General features: G+C 42.9%; 1 protein-coding gene across 1 annotated transcript in view; it reads left to right on the top strand.

The window, feature by feature from the left end:
• The window catches only part of LMBRD2 (LMBR1 domain containing 2), a 133,701-nt gene that overhangs the window by 45,041 nt on the left and 68,996 nt on the right, over positions 1-19,664 (top strand). The window contains exons 7-11 of the mRNA XM_040338362.1: positions 3,405-3,615; positions 6,398-6,472; positions 7,655-7,768; positions 9,104-9,287; positions 16,493-16,674. Of these exons, the coding sequence (XP_040194296.1) occupies positions 3,405-3,615; positions 6,398-6,472; positions 7,655-7,768; positions 9,104-9,287; positions 16,493-16,674 (766 nt within the window). The remainder of the gene's footprint in view (positions 1-3,404; positions 3,616-6,397; positions 6,473-7,654; positions 7,769-9,103; positions 9,288-16,492; positions 16,675-19,664) is intronic.

The raw sequence follows: 19,664 nt of genomic DNA, 5'->3' as shown, positions 1-19,664 counted from the left end.
AATATATCCCCTATTTTGTCGACGCTATAACTTTTGTGCAAACCAATCAATATACGCTTATTGTGTGTGTGGTTTTTTTTTTGTTTTTTTTTTACCCAAAATATGTAGAAGAATACATATTGGCCTAAACTGAGAGAGAAAAAAAATGTGTTTTTTTTTTATACATTTTTGGGGGATATTTATTTATTTTCCAAAATTGTCGCTCTTTTTTTTGTTTATAGCGCAAAAAATAAAACCGCAGAGGTGATCAAATACCACCAAAAGAAAGCTCTATTTGTGGGAAAAAAAGGATGTAAATTTTGTTTGGGTACAGCGTCGCACGACCGCGCAATTGTCAGTTAAAGCGACGCAGTGCCGATTTGCAAAAAAATGCTCTGGTCAGAAAGAGGGTAAATTCTTCCGGGGCTGAAGTGGTTAACAACCGATGAGTCCTTAGCTGTCAGCGGCTTCCCCACTAACAGATGATTGTAAAAAAAAAAAAAAAAAAGCCTTTTTTTGACATTTTGTTGCTTACAAGTTAAAATCTGTATTTTTTGCTGGAAAATTACTTGGAACCCCCAAACTATATATATATATATATATATATATATATATATATATATAATATATATATTTATATTTATATTTAGAAAAGACCCTAGAGAATAAAATGGCGTTTTTTGCAATATTTTATGTCGCACTGTATTTGCTCAGCGGTCTTTCAAACACAATTTTTTGGGAAAAAAATACACTTCCATGAATTAAAAAAAACTAAACCGTAAAGTTAGCCCAATTTTTATGTGAAAGATGATGTTACGCCGAGAATCGTGATCTTTATTCTAAGTAAAAAAATTGTGATTCTCATTTTATCCAGAATCGTGCAGCTCTACTACATACAGCAAATAACATGACTCAGCGTTTCATACTGCCTAATGAGGCACTAATAAAATGCCTATAAGATGAAATGTAAAAAGTCATACTATCGTGCTTATTCCAGAACAGTACATCACTTAGTAGGGTGTCGAGGACAATGACCTCTTCAGAACTTGAACTTGATTGCCCTTTTTTCTGCTTTAAATTGGATGTAAACCCGAAAATGTACAGTGTAAGATTTCCTATCATCTGTGCCCAATCGTGCCAATCCAGCTCTAAGCAATCCTCTTTTATTGTTCAGTGAAATAAAACGGACTTGCAGAGAAAAACCTTAGTCTGTTCCGCCCCCTTGCTGTGAGTGACAGGTTATTTACATATCTCATGCACTAGCCTGGAGACGGGCATTATTTTTTAATTCCCACCCCCACTCCTTTTCTGAAGTCATGTGGTTACTTTTCTGGATTTTGACTGGATGTTAGTTATCATAGCAGAATTTGGTGTAAGGAATACACAGGAAAAAATGCATGTTGACAAGGGGAGTGTAGAGGTGGGCGGGGAGTCTACTGACATCACAACTCCACCCACCGAGCTCCAGACAACAGACCCACCCACAGAATCTGGAGTTTTTCGGTTCTTATAACAGACAGAGGGGAGACATTTGACAGGTAAGGATACATGCAGGAGGCATCTATATCCTTATAGGTCAGTTTAGAAAGGATGAGAGTGGGTTTACAAACACATTTATCAAAAAGTGAATGGATTACAATATATATTTTTGTCAGAGCACGAGTGACATCTAGTGTCTATTGCAGTAAATGGATGAACTGTAAAAAGTAATAAAAATGTCGAAGGTTTTAGTCTGAAGGACAACATTACAAGATTCCTTTATTCCCAGTTTTCTGTTTCACCTCAAGTCCCGGTTACTCATGCATTCCAGAACGTATAGATTTGCATGTCAAGTGAAAAGGCATTGCTTCCTATGAAGGCTGTTCACATAGATGTGGTGCAATTTTTGGTGTGGTTAAAAAAAAAAGTGGGGGTCATGTGCGAGTTTAGTGCAGAGCAGTCCAATTTTAAGCTCTGTAGCGAGTGAGAATCGGATCTGAAAAGCACAAATCGCACCGCAAAATCGCACTGCACTGGCACTCCAGATTGTACCGTATCAGTGTGAACCCAAGCTCAATCTGTGTAGTATGTTCATGAAATTGGTTGGATGACATTAACCACTTAACCCCCGGACCATATTGCTGCCCAAAGACCAGAGCACTTTTTGCGATTCGGCACTGCGTCGCTTTAACTGACAATTGCGTGGTGGTGCAACGTGGCTCCCAAACAAAATTGGCGTCCTTATTTCCCCACAAATAGAGCTTTATTTTTGTGGTATTTGATCACCTCTGCTGTTTTTAGTTTTTGCGCTATAAACAAAAATAGAGCGACAATTTTGAAAAAAATGCAATATTTTTTACTTTTTGCTATAATAAATATCCCCCAAAAATATATAAAAAAAACATTTTTTTTTCCTCAGTTTAGGCCGATACGTATTCTTCTACCTATTTTTCGTAAAAAAAAAAATCGCAATAAGCGTTTGATTGGTTTGCGCAAAAGTTATAGCGTCTACAAAATAGGGGGTATTTTTATGGCATTTTTATTAATTTTTTTTTTTTACTAGTAATGGCGGCGATGAGCTTTTTTTTTCGGTACTGCGACATTATGGCGTACACTTCGGACACTTTTGACACATTTTTGGGACCATTGGCATTTTTATAGCGATCAGTGCTATACAAATGCATTGGATTACTATAAAAATGCCACTGGCAGTGAAGGGGTTACCACTAGGGGACGGGGAAGGGGTTAAGTATGTTCCCTGGGTGTGTTCTAACTGTAGGGGGGGGTGAACTCACTAGGGGAAATGACTGATCGCTGTTCATACATTGTATGAACAGAAGATCAGCATTTCTTCCCCTGACAGGACCGGGAGCTGTGTGTTTATACACACAGCTCCCGGTCCCCACTCTGTAACGAGCAATCGTGGGTGCCCGGCGGCGATCGCACCCGCCTGGCACGCGCCTAGTGGCCTGCGCGAGATCGGACGTTATATGACGTGCTCTCGCGCAGGGGAGCCGACTTGCCGCCGTAAAACGACGGTGGGCAGTCGGCAAGCAGTTAAAATAAAAATAAAAAGTGTAACTAAACCCTCCCAACATTTTACAGCCAAGGAAGCTGCCATCTTAGTCTTTTGATTTGCAGTTTCTGCCCATGTGATCAGCTATGACACCAGCCATTGGATGGCTTGACAGTTCAGTTGAGCACTAACATAAGCACACCAGTAACAATGGCGGTCATCATTCAGGCCTTGAATATAATGGTTTTGGAAAACCAATACATTTTGTGTGTTTTAGTTCTACTATAAAGGATGACCACAGTTGTACGATCTTAAAAACTGCATTACTATTTTTCCTTGGTATCTTGAAGTTGTTGTACTTTTTATCACACCATCCATTGTTGTTTGTAACAAATCCCACCTAAAATCCGATTCTCTTTATTTTTTTAAGGTACCAGCTGCAGACCATTGGGATAGCGGCAGCCAACACATGGGGTCTGTTCCTCTTAGTCTTGCTGATGGGGTACGGCCTGGTAGAACTCCCCCGATCACACTGGAATGGGGCAAAGAAAGGCTATCTGCTAATGAAGACTTATTTCAAAGCAGCCAAACTTATGACAGAGAAAGCCGATGCTGAGGAGAACCTGGAGGATGTCATGGAGGTCAGATCAATGTGTTCTTCTGTATTTAGAATTGTCCTGGAAAATGGTAATTTTTATTTATTACAGGTACTTCTATAGTGCTGTGATATCAAGAAGCTTACAATCTAAGGTCCCTAAGGCCCCTTGCACACTGGGGCGTTTTTCATGCGGCACAGCGCTAAAAATAGCGCTGCTATACCGCATGAAAAATCATGCCCTGTAGTGTTCAATGTGAAAGCCCGAAGGCTTTCACATTGAAGCGGTGCGCTAGCAGGAGTGCACCAAAAGTCCTGCTAGCCGCATCTTTACCGCGGTATAGGAGCGGTGTGTTCACCCCTCCTGTACCGCGCCTTCCCATTGAAATCAATGGGAAAGCGCGGTAATACCGCCTGCGGTATTAACCCTTTTTCGGCCGCTAGCGGGGGTTAAAACCTCACCGCTAGCGCCCGAATATTGCGGTAAATACGACGGTATAGCCGCGCTACAAATAGCGCGGCTATACCGTCACCGCGGCTGCACGCCTCAGTGTGAAAGCAGCCTAACTCACATTCATACACACACTAGGGCCAATTTAGATAGGAGCCAGTTAACCAACCAGCATGTCTTTGGATTGTGGGAGGAAACTTGTGAACCCGGAGAACATGCGAACTCCAAGCAGGTATTGCCATGGTTGGGATTTGAACCGACAACCCTAGTGCTGCTAGCAAAGAATGGTAGTTTACAGATCCTTACCCTTAACCTTGAAGGTCCACTAGCAGACGACTGATACTCTGAGTTGGGTCATAATAAAAACTTCACTTTTCATTATTCAGCCCATAGATGACTCGATTTTCAACAGTCAGTGATGGGGGGGAAATGCCTCCCGCAGCACTATTGTGTTCTGCCATTGGAGGGGAGGGGGGCTTTGCAGGGAGACTTCAGAACACATTAATTACTGCTGGCAGCAATCACATGTAAGAAGCCGACAGACTGGATCGACTTGGGTACATTTAACCTGCTCATACATGGATTGAACCTCAGCCAGTCTCTGCTGAACCATCCAAAATGTGATCCATGTATTTGATGGCTTTAGGTTGTCCTTTTATATCCCCCCTTCCCCTATTGTGCATCCTCATGAGTAAAATGTAAAATACAGTGCCAATCCTGAGATGGTCACTGTGCGTCTGTGCATCGAAGAAACAAGGTCCTGGTTTATTCCTATGGATGGGCCCATACTCGGGATGGTAATTATTGACCCATGGGATGTCCACAATGGAGTAAGTGGGGATCCATAAAGAACAGCTTGCAGCTGCAAGTCTTTTTGGGGATGTCTCTACCAGCTTTGCACATCTAGAGAGGGATATTTTTGCCCATTTTTCTTTGCAAAATATCTCAAGCTCTGTCAGATTGGATAGAGAGCGCATGTGAAAAGCAATTTTTCTAGTCTTGCCACAGATTGTCAATTGGATTTAGGTCTGGACTTTGACTGGGCCATTCTAACCCATGAAAAGCTTTGATCGAAACCATTCCATTGTAGCTCTGGCTGTATGTGTCGGGTCGTTGTCCTGCTGGAAGGTGAACCTCCGCCCCAGTCTCAAGTCTTTTGCAGACTCTAATAGGGTTTCTTCTAAGATTGCCCTGTATTTGGCTCCATCCATCTTCCCATCAATTCTGACCAGCTTCCCTGTCCCTGCTGAAGAAAAGCATCCCCACAACATGATGCTGCCACCACCATGTTTCACAGTGGGGATGGTGTGTTCAGGGTGATGTGCAGTGTTCGTTTTCCGCCACACATAGCATTTTGCTTTTAAACCAAAAAGTTCAATTTTGGTCCCATCTGACCAGAGCACCTTCTTCTACATGTTTGCTGTGTCCCTCGCATGGCATCTCGCAAACTGCAAACAGGACTTCTTATGGCTTTCTTTCAACAAGGGCTTTCTTCTTGTCACTCTTCTATAAAGGTCAGATTTGTGGAGTCCACGACTAATAGTTGTCCTGTGGACAGATTCTCCCACCTGAGCTGTGGATCTCTGCAGCTCCTCAAGAGTTACCATGGGCCTCTTGGCTTCTTCTCTGATTAATGCTCTCCTTGTCTGGTCTGTCAATTTCGGTGGACGGCCATATCTAGGTAGGTTTGCAGTTGTGTCATACGCTTTCCATTTTCAGATGATGGATTGAACAGTGCTCTATGAGATGTTCAAAGCTTGGGATATTTCTTTATAACCTAACCCTGCTTTAAACTTCTCTACAACTTTATCCCTGACCTGTCTGGTGTGTTCCTTCGCCTTCATGATGCTGTTTGTTCACTAAGGTTCTCTAACAAACCTCTGAGGGCTTCACAGAACAGCTGCATTTATACTGAGATTAAATTGCACACAGGTGGACTCTATTTACTAATTAGGTGACTTCTGAAGGCAATTGCTTCCACTAGATTTTAGTTAGGGGTATCAGAGTGAAGGGGGCTGAATACAAAGGCATGGCACACTTTTCAGATATTTATTTGTAAAAAAAAAATGAAAACCATTTATAATTTTCCTTCCACTTCACAATTATGAGCCACTTTGTGTTGGTCTATCACATAAAATCCCAATAAAATACATTTATGTTTTTGGTTATAACATGACAAAGTGAAAAATGTTAAGGGGTATGAATACTTTTTTTTTCAAGGCACTGTATGTGAGTTAGGGACCTTAGATTGTAAGCTCCTTGAGACCAGGGACTAGTGTTGATGCACTATATATATGTAAAGTGCTGCGTAAATTGATGGCGCTATAAAAAAATACAAAATAAATACAAAATAAAAAATGTTGTGGTTTCTCTGCAGGAAGTTCGTAAAGTGAATGAATGCATCAAATACAATCATCCCCTGCGCAAGTGTGTTGACACCATCCTAAGGAAGGTAAATGAATAATCATTGATGCCGATTTCATTAGAGCTGCTCAGGTGTGCCATGTTATCAGTATTTGGTAAACAAGTCAAATCCCATCATAGACTATACAGAACAGCACAGTCCTGCTTGCGTCTTTAACCACTTAAGGACCGCCTCCTGCACATTTACGTCGACAGAATGGCACGGCTGGGCACAAGCACATACAGGTACGTCCTCTGCTAGTACCCAGCCGTGGGTCGCGGGCGCCCGGTCCGAAGCTCCGAGTCCCGCGGACCCGACCGCCGCTGGAGTCCCGTGACCGGTCCCCGGAGCTGAAGAACAGGGAGAGCTGTATGTAAACACAGCTTCCCCGCTCTTCACTGTGGCGGCGGCGGCATCGATCGTGTGATCCCTTTTATAGGGATGCACAATCGATGACGTCACACCTACAGCCACACCCTTCTACAGTTGTAAACACACATGAGGTCACACGTAACCCCATAGCGCCCCCTTGTGGTTAACTCCCAAACTGCAATTACCATTTTCACAGTAAACAATGCATTTTAAATGCATTTTTTGCTGTGAAAATTACAATGGTCCCAAAAATGTGTCAAAATTGTCCGAAGTGTCCGCCATAATGTCGCAGTCACGAAAAAAATCGCTGATCGCTGCCATTAGTAGTAAAAATTTTTATTTTTTTATAAAAATGCAATAAAACTATCCCCTATTTTGTAAACGCTATAAATTTTGCGCAAACCAACTGATAAACGATTATTGCTTTTACCAAAAATAGGTAGAAGAATATGTATTGGCCTAAACTGAGGAAAAAAAATAAAAAATTATATATATTTTTGGAGGATATTTATTATAGCAAAAAGTAAAAAATATTGAATTTTTTTTTCAAAATTGTCGCTCTATTTTTGTTTATAGCGCAAAAAATAAAAACCGCAGAGGTGATCAAATACCACCAAAAGAAAGCTCTATTTGTGGTGGAAAAAAGGACGCCAATTTTGTTTGGGAGGCACGTCGCACGACCGCGCAATTGTCTGTGAAAGCGACGCAGTGCCGAATCGAAAAACCTGGCCGGGTCCTTTAGCTGCCTAAAGGTCTGGGTCTTAAGTGGTTAAAGAACCTCACTTGTAGTAGCTTATAGTCTCATTGTGGGGACTAATCCTAGGATGGCAGGAATTATATGTACGATTTCTTTCTTAGTGTCCCACAGAGTACCAGGAGAAAATGGGAAGGAATATGGATGATTATGAGGACTTCGAAGAAAAGAATATTAACTACCCCAGTGAGAAAACCCTAGTAAAACTTCACAAACAGGTAACCCCGACCATTGAACCTGAAGGGGAAAGGGGGAAGATAGGATTTTATTAAAGTGTTTGTATAGCCAAAACTTCTTCCCTTTTTTTTTTGTTTTAGGTTTCATTCTTTCCCACTGGGAAGATTCGTCTTTTTATCCTGAGGGGAAATCATTAGCCCCCATTTACATTAGCATTTTCTTCTAGTTACCTCATGTCTGAATACATTCAACACAATCCTATTCTTCCTAAATGTCCCTGTTTACACTTGTGCGCTCAGTCACCCTACACTCAACAAGTACATGAGCTTTTTTTTACGTATTCAGGCGTATTTGGTTCCTTAGACCCCTTTCACACTGTGTGCGTTTTTCAGGCGCATTTGGGCTAAAAATAGCGCCTGGAAAAAACGACTCCCCAGCAGTCTCGGTGTGAAAGTCCGAGTGCTTTTACACTGAGGCGATGCGCTGGCAGGACAACAAACTCCTGCAAGCAGCATCTTTGGAGAGGTGAAGGAGCGGTGGACCTAGAAATTTCATATGAGGGTCTGATGTTAATATTTGAGGACAGGTGGGTATGTCATAGCTGTGTGGAGCTAGAAATATTTCATTATATGAAACTGCATTCAATTATGATGATACATTGTTGTTACTATGCTCATGTTTCAAACCTCATAGTTAGGCCTCATTCACGCGACGGGCCGTTCAGGTCCGCCTGTCAGTTTTGATGGCGGACCCGAACGGCCGATCCATGCATCCCTATGGAGCGTCCGATGTCAGCGGAGACATATCCGCTGACATCCGATCCGCTAAAAACAGACGCATGGGGCACGTCCCCATCCGTCCATGGCGGATCGGATAAGATCTGATGAAAACGAACATGCTGTCCGTTTTCATCAGATCGCTCATTAGGAGACAGCGGTGCCCGACAAGCCCCTCCCTGCTCAGTGAGCAGAGAGGAGCTTGTCATCCGTCAGCTCAGCGGAGATCTGCGAACTGATCTCCCGCTGAGCAGGCGGACTCCATAGCGACGGAGTCCGCCTCGTGAGAATGGGGCCTTATACTGAGGGCCCAATGCTGAGATGTGTGTGTGTGTGTTTGTTTTTTGTTTTTTTTAGGGGGGGGGGGGGTTTATATTGTTGGGGAGTGAGGCCTGTTACCAGACTATCCCCTGGTTGTTATGTTTTTGACTTTTTATGTATGTCATTTAAAAATTATATATAAAAAAAATAAATAATAGAAATTTCCTTATGCATACATTTTTAGGGGTACACATTTGAATTCAGTGGAGAAATGACAACCTAGCTTACCTTGATGTTGGTGTTGTCTCCGCTTACATCTCTTGTCTTGGTTTCTTGAAGGCGATCTACGCAGTCCAGAGACATCACCGGACTCAGGTTCAGTGGCGCATTCTTCTGGAACAAGCTTTTCACTTGGAGGATGTTGCCAAAAATGAGACAAGTGCTGCCAGACAGTTTGTACACACCTTCCCCCAACAGGAACCAGAGAGTTGGATGGCGCGACGATTCTACACTCCTTCTGTTGGTATGAGCAATATACATGTTATACACGGCACTGTATGATGGGCTACATCGGTAGAGAAACTACTGATGGTCGTGTTTATAAAGTATAACTAAAGTGAAGACTAAACTAGAATGGTGAGGGATTAGAACACCTATTAAGGTTTTTATTGCTGTCTGCGCCCCCATTAGGGAGATTCACCCTCTCTAATTGTTCTGTTTTCCATCATCATTGAAAGTAAAAGAAAATCCCCAAGTTTTTGAGCTGTCCCTAGAAAGGTAATAGAGGGGAAAACTTCCACTGGGGACACTAGTTTTAGTGATCTGGGGGTCCCAGAGGAACTCTTGATTTGCAGAGACTTCCCCTTACTTCCTGTTTTCCTATGAAACAGGAAGTGAAGGGAAATCTCTGCAATGGGAGGCAGAAGGCAAAAAAAAAAGTAAAAAATCTGACGGGTTATAACACTCCCTTGCTTCTGCTATAATGGGGATTTTTTTTCTATAGTTCCACTTTAAAAGAGAAGTTTTTTTTGCTATTCATACTTACCTCGGTGGATGTAGCATCAGGCTGATGCTGCCGCTGTCTCCCGGCGTTTCTGCACTGAGAAACGAGCCACTGAACACCGCCGATGGCTCGGTTCTCACTCCTCCCCGAGCAGAGCCCTACTGACTTTCAGTCAGCATGGCTTCTGCTCTACTTCTCAGCGCTCATTGGAGCGCCGAGCAGTGGAGAGGCTGTCTCGGCAGCTCGCTGAGATCCTGAGACGACCATCAATCAGGGAAGCTGGCAGATCCCGGATTAGAAGTCGTGATGACGCGCTGCCCCGACTGATGGAAGTGACGTCAGCAGAAAGTGGACTTTAGACCGCTCTCTGCTGAAAACGGGTCACAGGAGTGCGAAACGAATTGCACTCCTGTGACCCATAGGAGAAACCCAGCCTAAAAAGCTCAGGCTGGACTTCTCCTTTTAACAATAGTGTACAGAACTTTTAGGCTTCATTTCCATGGATGTTTTTACAGCCACTTTTTTTTAGCCTTTTTTACAGCTTAAAAACGCCTGTCCATGTTTTTTTTTTTTGAGCGTTTGAGTGTTTTTTAACGTCTGCCGTTTTTACAGCTCTAAAGCTGGAGCTTCAGAACGCACTGGTCCTGGTTTTTTTTTGCAGCTTAAAAACGGCTCAGCCATCTACAGCTCAAAAACGTCATGGTGGGCATGAGGCCATAGACTAACATGGAGAGCTGTTTTTAAGCGGCAAAAAACGCTCAGAAAAGTGGCTGTAAAAACGTCCATGGAAATGAAGCCTTAATGAGGCCATTTTTTTAAGTCTACATGGCACCAAGACACTTGGCATAGCTCTGCATAGATCCCGCGGTTCAGGTTTAGACCAGTGGGTTGGCGTTTTTCAACATTTGTTCTGTAAGCCCTGGTTCAGACTGGTGCTGCTTTGAAATCACGGCTTCAGCGTGCTTTCAAAGCTGCAGATCTGTGCGATTTGCACCTCCCTGATTTCATTGCGACTTCATTTAACAGAAGTCAATGCAAGTTGCAATAAAAACCCAGGAGTGCAGGAGACTTTTTTTCAAAGTCGCTGCAACTTTGAACAGTCCCATTGCGGCAATGGGGGGGCGACTTGCTCAATCGCACCAGTTTGAACCAGGGCTAACTGAAAAACAACTTTGGTAGTTGGCTAGTATGAAAACCTTCACAGTATTAAAGCGGATCTTCACTGTACCCGAGCACCACAAACCAAAAACACTATTTAATTCCTTTTTTTATATTTAAAGCAAACTCCCCCATGTCTGCTTACTTTTATTTTGTTGAGCAATCACTTTGAACCCCCCCCCCAAGCATTCCTGGCTGTGGCCATCTTGAGTAAGGGCAAATGATTCATGTAGCATATACTTCCTGGAATCCATCTGCCCTTAGCTCATGCATGCAGGAGAGTGTGTTTAGCTGGCTCCTGGGATGTATGACAGCAAGTAACGTAAGAAATGTAAAAAATTAATAAAGTTTAACCACTTCAGCCCTGGAAGATTTACCCCCTTGATGACCAGGCCATTTTTGCGATACGGCACTGCGTCGCTTTAACTGATAATTGCACGGTCCTGTGACACTGTACCCGCACAACATTTACGCTCTCTTTTTTTTTATTTTTTTATTTTGGTGGTAATTGATCACCTCTGCTGTTTTTGTTTTTTGCACTATAAACATAAAAAGACTGACAATTTTGAAAAAAAAAAACAATGGGGCAGATCCACAAAAGAATTACGCCGGCGTATCTCTTGATACGCCGCGTAATTTCAAATTTTGCGCGTCGTATCTTTGTTTTGTATCTACAAAACAAGATACAACTGCATCTCGGATCGATCCGACAGGCGTACGTCTTAGTACGCCGTCGGATCTTAGGTGCATTTTTTCGGCGGCCGCTAGGTGGCGTTTCCGTCAAATTCCGCGTTGAGTATGCAAATTATTTTGTTTTGGCGATCCACGAACGTACGTCCCGCCGGCGCAACGTTTGCGTTCGGCTTTTTCCGGCGTATAGTTACCCCTGCTATTATGAGGCGTACTCAATGTTAAGTATGGCCGTCGTTCCCGCGTCGCCTTTTGAATTTTTTACATCGTTTGCGTAAGTCGTTCGCGAATAGGGATTTGCGTAGAATGACGTCACCGTCGTAAGCATTGGCTTGTTCCGGTTAAATTTCGAGCATGCGCACTGGGATACCCCCACGGACGGCGCATGCGCCGTAAAAAAAAGAAAAAACGTTGTTTACGTCGGGTCACAACGTATTTACATAAAACACGCCCCCATCACATCCATTTGAATTCCGCGCCCTTACGCCGCCAAAGACACACTACGCCGCCGTAACTTACGGCACAAATTCGCCGTAACTTACGGCACGAATTCTTTGAGGATTCGAAAAAAAAAAAAAAGTTACGGCGGCGTAGTGTATTTTAGATACGCTGCGCCCGGCGGAAATATGCGCAGAGGTACGTGAATCTGCCCCAATGTTTTTTCCCTTTTTGCTATAATAAATATCCCCCCCCAAAAAAAAAATTTCATCAGTTTAGGCCATACATATTTTTGTAAAAAAAAAAAATCGCAATAAGCGTTCATTGATTGGTTTTCGCAAAAGATGTTATAGCGTCTACAAAATAGAGGTTATATTTATGGCATTTTTATTTTGCCTGTAATGGCGGTGATCTGCAATTTTTAGCGGAACTGCAACATTGCGGCGGACAGATCGGACACGTTGTGAAAAATGATACTACAGCGCTAAATTAAATAATCAAAATTATGCCATTAATAAATCACCAAATAATAAAAAGCTGCAAAAATATTATAGTGGGTCAAACAAAGTGAAAAAGTGAAATGTGTAAATAATTGCGCTAATTACTAACTTAAATAATGATGCCAACCGTGCTAAACCGTGATTCAGGCTCTGGGTATAATAACACAGAAAAAAACAATAAGAACAAATCCACAAAATATGTCCAATTGTGCTTGAGATGTGCACCATTGGTTCAAATAGAAAACAACACCCAGTTCAGTGCAGTGATAAAAAAATCCGATGTGATCACAGACACACTCCTGCTTCACAGATAAGGGATCTCCTCCACACAGACACCGCTCATGGAAAAGAAAAGAGACAACTCATTGCGCAGATGGTAGGGCACCAAAGAAACACAAGATGATTCTCTAGCAATAGCACACTCACGATACCGCCGTTCAAACAATGCATAGATGACCAGTGCACCGATCCTTCATAGAGCCGCTCAGCTGATGTTTCATCTCCTCATTCGGATCCACTATCCGTCCCGCTCGTAACTCCTCCCCCACGCGTTACGTCAATGGTCACTTGACTTAATCATGGGTCACTACCCGTCCGCTCTCAGCTGATGTTATTTATAGTCAGTGAGGCAATCAGGCAGAGACGGGAGCGAGGGAGTGATTAAACATCTACATCATTGCTGGCGTAAAAGGATTAGACACGCACTGTACAAGATATCTAGTGCATGTTTGGCAATTTTAATACATTAGAACAATTTAAAACTTGTTTGAAAAAACTTTAGCGATTAGCATTTGTTTAAACAGACAATGGGGATATGCATCAAAGGCATAGCAGCCTCCAGTGGCTAAAAAGAATATCACAGCTTATGTAGCAGAAAAAAATATATATAATCTCAGACATAATCGCATCATTCATATACAATTAGAAATATACAGTTAAAATTCCAATATTGCGCACCTTGAAAAAATCAATAGATATTCTAAAAATTCATTTAAAACTTTAAAATTTAATTAAAATTACAATTAAAAATTAAAAATGCAGAGAGGAAAAAAGATATATATGTATGTGTAAAACCAAATCCTTATATAGGCATTATCACAACATTTGATTAGTTATCAGAGATGAAACAATTGAGGTCGAATTCTATATTTAACCCATTGGGCGATAAAGACCTCATTTCATGTATCCATCTTGATTCTGACTGACTTAGTGTCCGTACCATATGGCTACCTCTCCAGTGAGAATTGTATTTAGCAATTGCCAAAAATTTTAGATCTTTGGGATTCATATTATGGCACGAAGCGAAATGGCGCGACACATTATGATTCGGGAAGCCCTTTTCGATATTTTGAACGTGTTCCCTGAGCCTCTTCCATAAAGGTCTTTTAGTGCGGCCAATGTACTGCAGAGAACACGGACATTGTAGAGCATAGACAACTCCCTCCGTCCTACATGTTATTAGATCTTTTATTTGGTATTCCTTTTGTGTAACATTGGACGTGAAACTGGAACATTTTTGGCCATTAAAATTGGTCTTCTTGCAGGCAAAACACCTTTTGCAAGGGAAAAATCCCTTTCCTTGAAAAAAGGTTAGGGTGTTTGATTTGGTGGGAGGATCAGGTACATTTTTTGCCACCAAATCCCTCAAAGAGGGGGCACGTCTATAGATTACCCTTGGCATACTTGGAAGTATACATTGTAGCTGTTGATCAGCTTGCAATATGGACCAATGCCGTTTGAAGATCGATTCCAATTGTCTATGTTGGACATTATAATTCAAAATAATTGATATATGGTCGTCCATGGTTTTACTTATTATCTTATCCTCAATTAATGTCTCTCTGGGTATGTCCAACACGTTTTTTATTTGCATCTGTATGATGTTCAAAATATCGAAAAGGGCTTCCCGAATCATAATGTGTCGCGCCATTTCGCTTTGTGCCATAATATGAATCCCAAAGATCTAAAATTTTGGGCAATTGCTAAATACAATCCTCACTGGAGAGGTAGCCATATGGTACGGACACTAAGTCAGTCAGAATCAAGATGGATACATGAAATGAGGTCTTTATCGCCCAATGGGTTAAATATAGAATTCGACCTCAATTGTTTCATCTCTGATAACTAATCAAATGTTGTGATAATGCCTATATAAGGATTTGGTTTTACACATACATATATATCTTTTTTCCTCTCTGCATTTTTAATTTTTAATTTTTAATTGTAATTTTAATTAAATTTTAAAGTTTTAAATGAATTTTTAGAATATCTATTGATTTTTTCAAGGTGCGCAATATTGGAATTTTAACTGTATATTTCTAATTGTATATGAATGATGCGATTATGTCTGTGATTATATATATTTTTTTCTGCTACATAAGCTGTGATATTCTTTTTAGCCACTGGAGGCTGCTATGCCTTTGATGCATATCCCCATTGTCTGTTTAAACAAATGCTAATCGCTAAAGTTTTTTCAAACAAGTTTTAAATTGTTCTAATGTATTAAAATTGCCAAACATGCACTAGATATCTTGTACAGTGCGTGTCTAATCCTTTTACGCCAGCAATGATGTAGATGTTTAATCACTCCCTCGCTCCCGTCTCTGCCTGATTGCCTCACTGACTATAAATAACATCAGCTGAGAGCGGACGGGTAGTGACCCATGATTAAGTCAAGTGACCATTGACGTAACGCGTGGGGGAGGAGTTACGAGCGGGACGGATAGTGGATCCGAATGAGGAGATGAAACATCAGCTGAGCGGCTCTATGAAGGATCGGTGCACTGGTCATCTATGCATTGTTTGAACGGCGGTATCGTGAGTGTGCTATTGCTAGAGAATCATCTTGTGTTTCTTTGGTGCCCTACCATCTGCGCAATGAGTTGTCTCTTTTCTTTTCCATGAGCGGTGTCTGTGTGGAGGAGATCCCTTATCTGTGAAGCAGGAGTGTGTCTGTGATCACATCGGATTTTTTTATCACTGCACTGAACTGGGTGTTGTTTTCTATTTGAACCAATGGTGCACATCTCAAGCACAATTGGACATATTTTGTGGATTTGTTCTTATTGTTTTTTTCTGTGTTATTATACCCAGAGCCTGAATCACTGTTTAGCACGGTTGGCATCATTATTTAGATCGGACACGTTGATGCTTTTTTTTGGACAATCAAAGCTAAAAATAGCCACTGATTACTGTTAACATGTCACTGGTAGGGAAGGGGAATGTTTACTGTATAAATGTCAAGGGTGGGGAAGTTAACACTAGGGGGTGATCAAGGGGTTAAGTGTTCCCTAGGGAGGTGTTTCTTACTGTGGGGGAGTGTAATGACTGGAGGAGGAGAGAGATCGCTGTTCCTTCTCACTAGGAACGGACGATCTCTCTCTACTCCCCTGACGTTTACATTGACAGATCCCCGTTCTGGCTCTCTGAGAAGCGATTGTGGGTGGTGGGCGGACATCCCGCCCCCCCGGCCACACGCATCGGCCCCCCCATTGTGCAGCAGATGCACGCACGCTCGCCTGCTTTAGCTGTTAAAGGGACTAACATACTGCTACGGTGATTCGTGGGATCAAGCCGACCTGCGGCAGTATGACGGTGGCTGGTCGGCAAGCGGTTAAAATAAGTAAGTATGTTATACTTTCCTATCTATTTACCAATGCTAGCAGCAGGAAGATTAAATATAATCAATGTCGATTGATAGAGTGAAGTTCCACTTTAGGATCGAAGGTTATAATTTTCAGGTTTTACTGAAGCGCATTGGAGCAATAAAGATTGTTCAGCCAACTATTGTAAACACGGCACTCCTAGACCTACAGAACAGATACAAGTGGTATATGTTTAGGGTTTACACAAGGACTATGTTGGATCATTAGACTGGAAGTTCACTGATTTGAAGGGTCCAAATAAAATGTGATGTTGTCTCTCTCTTGTTTTGCACAGAGTGGTACTGGGAGTGTCTCCTGCGGCCCTGGTGTTCCCGGATCCTGGCCATCGTCCTGGCTCTTTTCTCCGCTGTGGTCGTGTGGTCAGAATGCACATTCTTCAGCACCCACCCCGTCCTGTCTCTGTTTGCTGTGTTTATTCAACAGGCAGAGAGAACCTATAACTATATTTACATAGAGGTAAGTTCATTCCGGTGACACGGTCCACCTTCTGATTGATGAATCTTCACCCTGCTTCTCATTTTCTGCCCTTGTTTGTGTATCCAAACCCAGAAATCAAATGTAATAAGTTGCATCCGATCGGTCATTATATGTGGCGGCCACATTCTATATTTCAGTCTCTTTTTTTCACTATTTTTACTTGATGATTTTGCATTAACAAAGTCATGAGCTCATCTCTCTACTCACTCTTCTCTCTCCTCACTCTTCCCTCTCCTCCTGTCAGCATCTTTCTTGTCAATACTTGCATGTAGAATAGAGCCTAATTGGCTCCTAGTGCTGGCCCTCCCCATTCTTATCTGAGTGCTGCTGGGCAAGGGCTTGAGATTTGATGATAGCAACATATATATATATATTGTAATGTTGGGGTGATTTAGCATCTGGGTAGAGCATACCAGTGAGCAGAGATCCACGCCAGTTGTGCTTTTTAAGGGTTTGTTGACCCACTTTTATTAAAAGAAAGTAAAACGTCCATCCAGAATTTCCCATGCAGGGGGTTTCAAGTTTCTACAGCAATAAAGAAATGGTCAAACGAAAATGCCAAGCCAACTGGCTCTCTTCAGAAATACAGCCCCCTAGGCTTACACTTCAGCCCTCTTGGCCACGTACCAAAGTACTTGTACAAATCACTGTACCTTCTCTCAGCTTCTGTGCTGCTCAGCCCACAGCTTTGGGTCCTCTGTCTATACCATGCAGACCTGCATGCCTCTCCCTTGCTTGCCTGGACTCCTTGGGAGGGTGGAGTCCAGAACACTGGTCTTGACTCTACTATAAGCCCAGGACCCACCTGCTCAATCAACCAGCCAGACTCCTGGCTGTTTCCAAAACCCGGTCCCAGGATTGGAGATTCCTGCCTATTGGAGAGTCCTGGGCGACCATTACCAGGACAGGGAACTGTACTATCACATACCCCCCCCCCTTTGTTTCGATCCAGAGGGAGGAACACCAGCACCCATCATCATGGTTGGGACACCTCTGTGCTGGCTATCAGCCACATAGGCCCAACCTTTTTTCCGGGTGCGCTTCCAGGTACGTCCCACCCTGGATCTTAACAAGCTATATTTCCCTACACTCAGCCTTCTCCCTCTTCTTTTGGGGTTCCATAAGCACTTCCTCTTTTGAAATTTAAACAGGTCACCCCTGGTCTTTCTACCAACCCTTCTGCCTCCACGCTTCAGGTTCCCCGGTTTCCCAATACCTTTGGACACCACACTGTCATGTACCTTTAACAAATTCTTTGGTTCATCATTGATATACATATTCAAACCAACTTTACACGTCTCAATGTTGCAAAAGTCACCAATGACTTTTTTTTTCAGTATTTGCTAGGGCAGAGTCTGCAGAGGGCACACATACCAGAGGGTTGCCATCACCCACGGGAACCTCAGAGGACGTCACTTCCCCAGGGTTCACCCTCTCTGCAGGCAGCTGTCCTACCACTTGACCTGTTCTGATGCCATCTGTATTTTTATCCACCTGAATAGACAAGCTCTCGTCTGATCCACATACAATTTTTACTGCACTTCTTATCCGTTTGTCACCTAAACCAAACATTGGACTGGGCACCCCAGTCTCTTTAACCACCTTCGGTTGGGCCCCAGTTAGGATTTCTGCTGCTTTCTGGTCCACATTTGGTCCTCCCATCTCATGTGATAGTACCACTGGTACAGTATACACGCCCTTCACCGACAACTGACCAGTACTATCTTGAACCATAGCAGCAGAAATGCCTTCTACCTGGCTGTTAGGTGGTGAAACCTCAGACACTTTCTTTTCGCCAAAGCCTCTCCCATAAACCTCTTGTACAGGAAGTAACCCATCAGCATACCTAGAGGCGACTTTTAACACTAGTAATACAGTCATAAATAAACCATTTTTGTCTTGTCTTCCTTTGTGCTGTACCACCTGCCACTCAGGGGTCCACCTAATGGTACTCCGCAGTACCAGACTGTCTGACTGTGGTGGAGACACCCCAGTATAGACTGGCTGTACATCCAAAGTGTAAGCATCTCCTTTAACACTTTTGTTAGAAACCATACCCTTGGCTTCGGATTGAAGTCCTTCCTGGGGACTTTCCTGACACTGGGAATGCAGACAGACTCACTTGCTGAGACGTGAGAGGTTGCAAGGTTTAATGAAACCTTCTCCCAGCTGGAGATGACCACAGCCTGGTGCTCTACCAGAGCGCTGCCAGGTGCTTGACTCAGACTCAACTTCTCAGGTTCAGCACCAATGAACTGCTTCACATTACCATTGACAACATCACTTTGACACGCTACGTCAGCATCATTTTTGTAGGTTGCGGACAAAGTGTCTGCTGTGTGCTCGCCCTTATATTGTCCATATTTCTCACGAGGGTTAACCCCTGCAGCAGCCACCGCGCCCTCTAGTATAAGCTGTTCTGCCATCCCTCCTGCTGGCACAGCAGAAACTTTGTCCACCTTACTTTTATGCATGAAAGCCTCATCTATCAGGGACATTAGATTTTTACCCCAACTATCCCAATCTGCTGTAACTGTGCTCCATTCATCGGCGCTCCTTAGCCCTGATCCATCCACCCAAGGACACACATTAGAACAGATGGGTTTAGTTGCAGATTCATTACCCAAATTACAAATCATGGCAGACTTTGGTAACACATGTTCTAGCACCACAGGTTGCAATACACCACAACCACCACCACCTTGCTCGGGCGGCGCTTCATAAGCCTCACACACCTTTGCATTTTTCACATGTTGTTTTAACCCACCATTTACCTGCACATTCTTAGTACTAGCAGCTTGCACTAACACATTACCATTACACGGTACAGTTCCACTCTGTCCCACCAGAGTGGCATACCAGTTGTCCATGGCAACCTCCGACTTCAATACATGAAGTTCCCTGGAGATTTCTGGGGACAACTGTGCTGTCTTACCACCAGTTGCTACAGGCAACGGCCCATTTGTGAC

This window comes from Rana temporaria, chromosome 1, assembly GCF_905171775.1.
Source record: "Rana temporaria chromosome 1, aRanTem1.1, whole genome shotgun sequence".
Lineage (NCBI taxonomy): Eukaryota > Metazoa > Chordata > Amphibia > Anura > Ranidae > Rana > Rana temporaria.
This window is presented reverse-complemented; position numbering and strand designations above follow the sequence as displayed.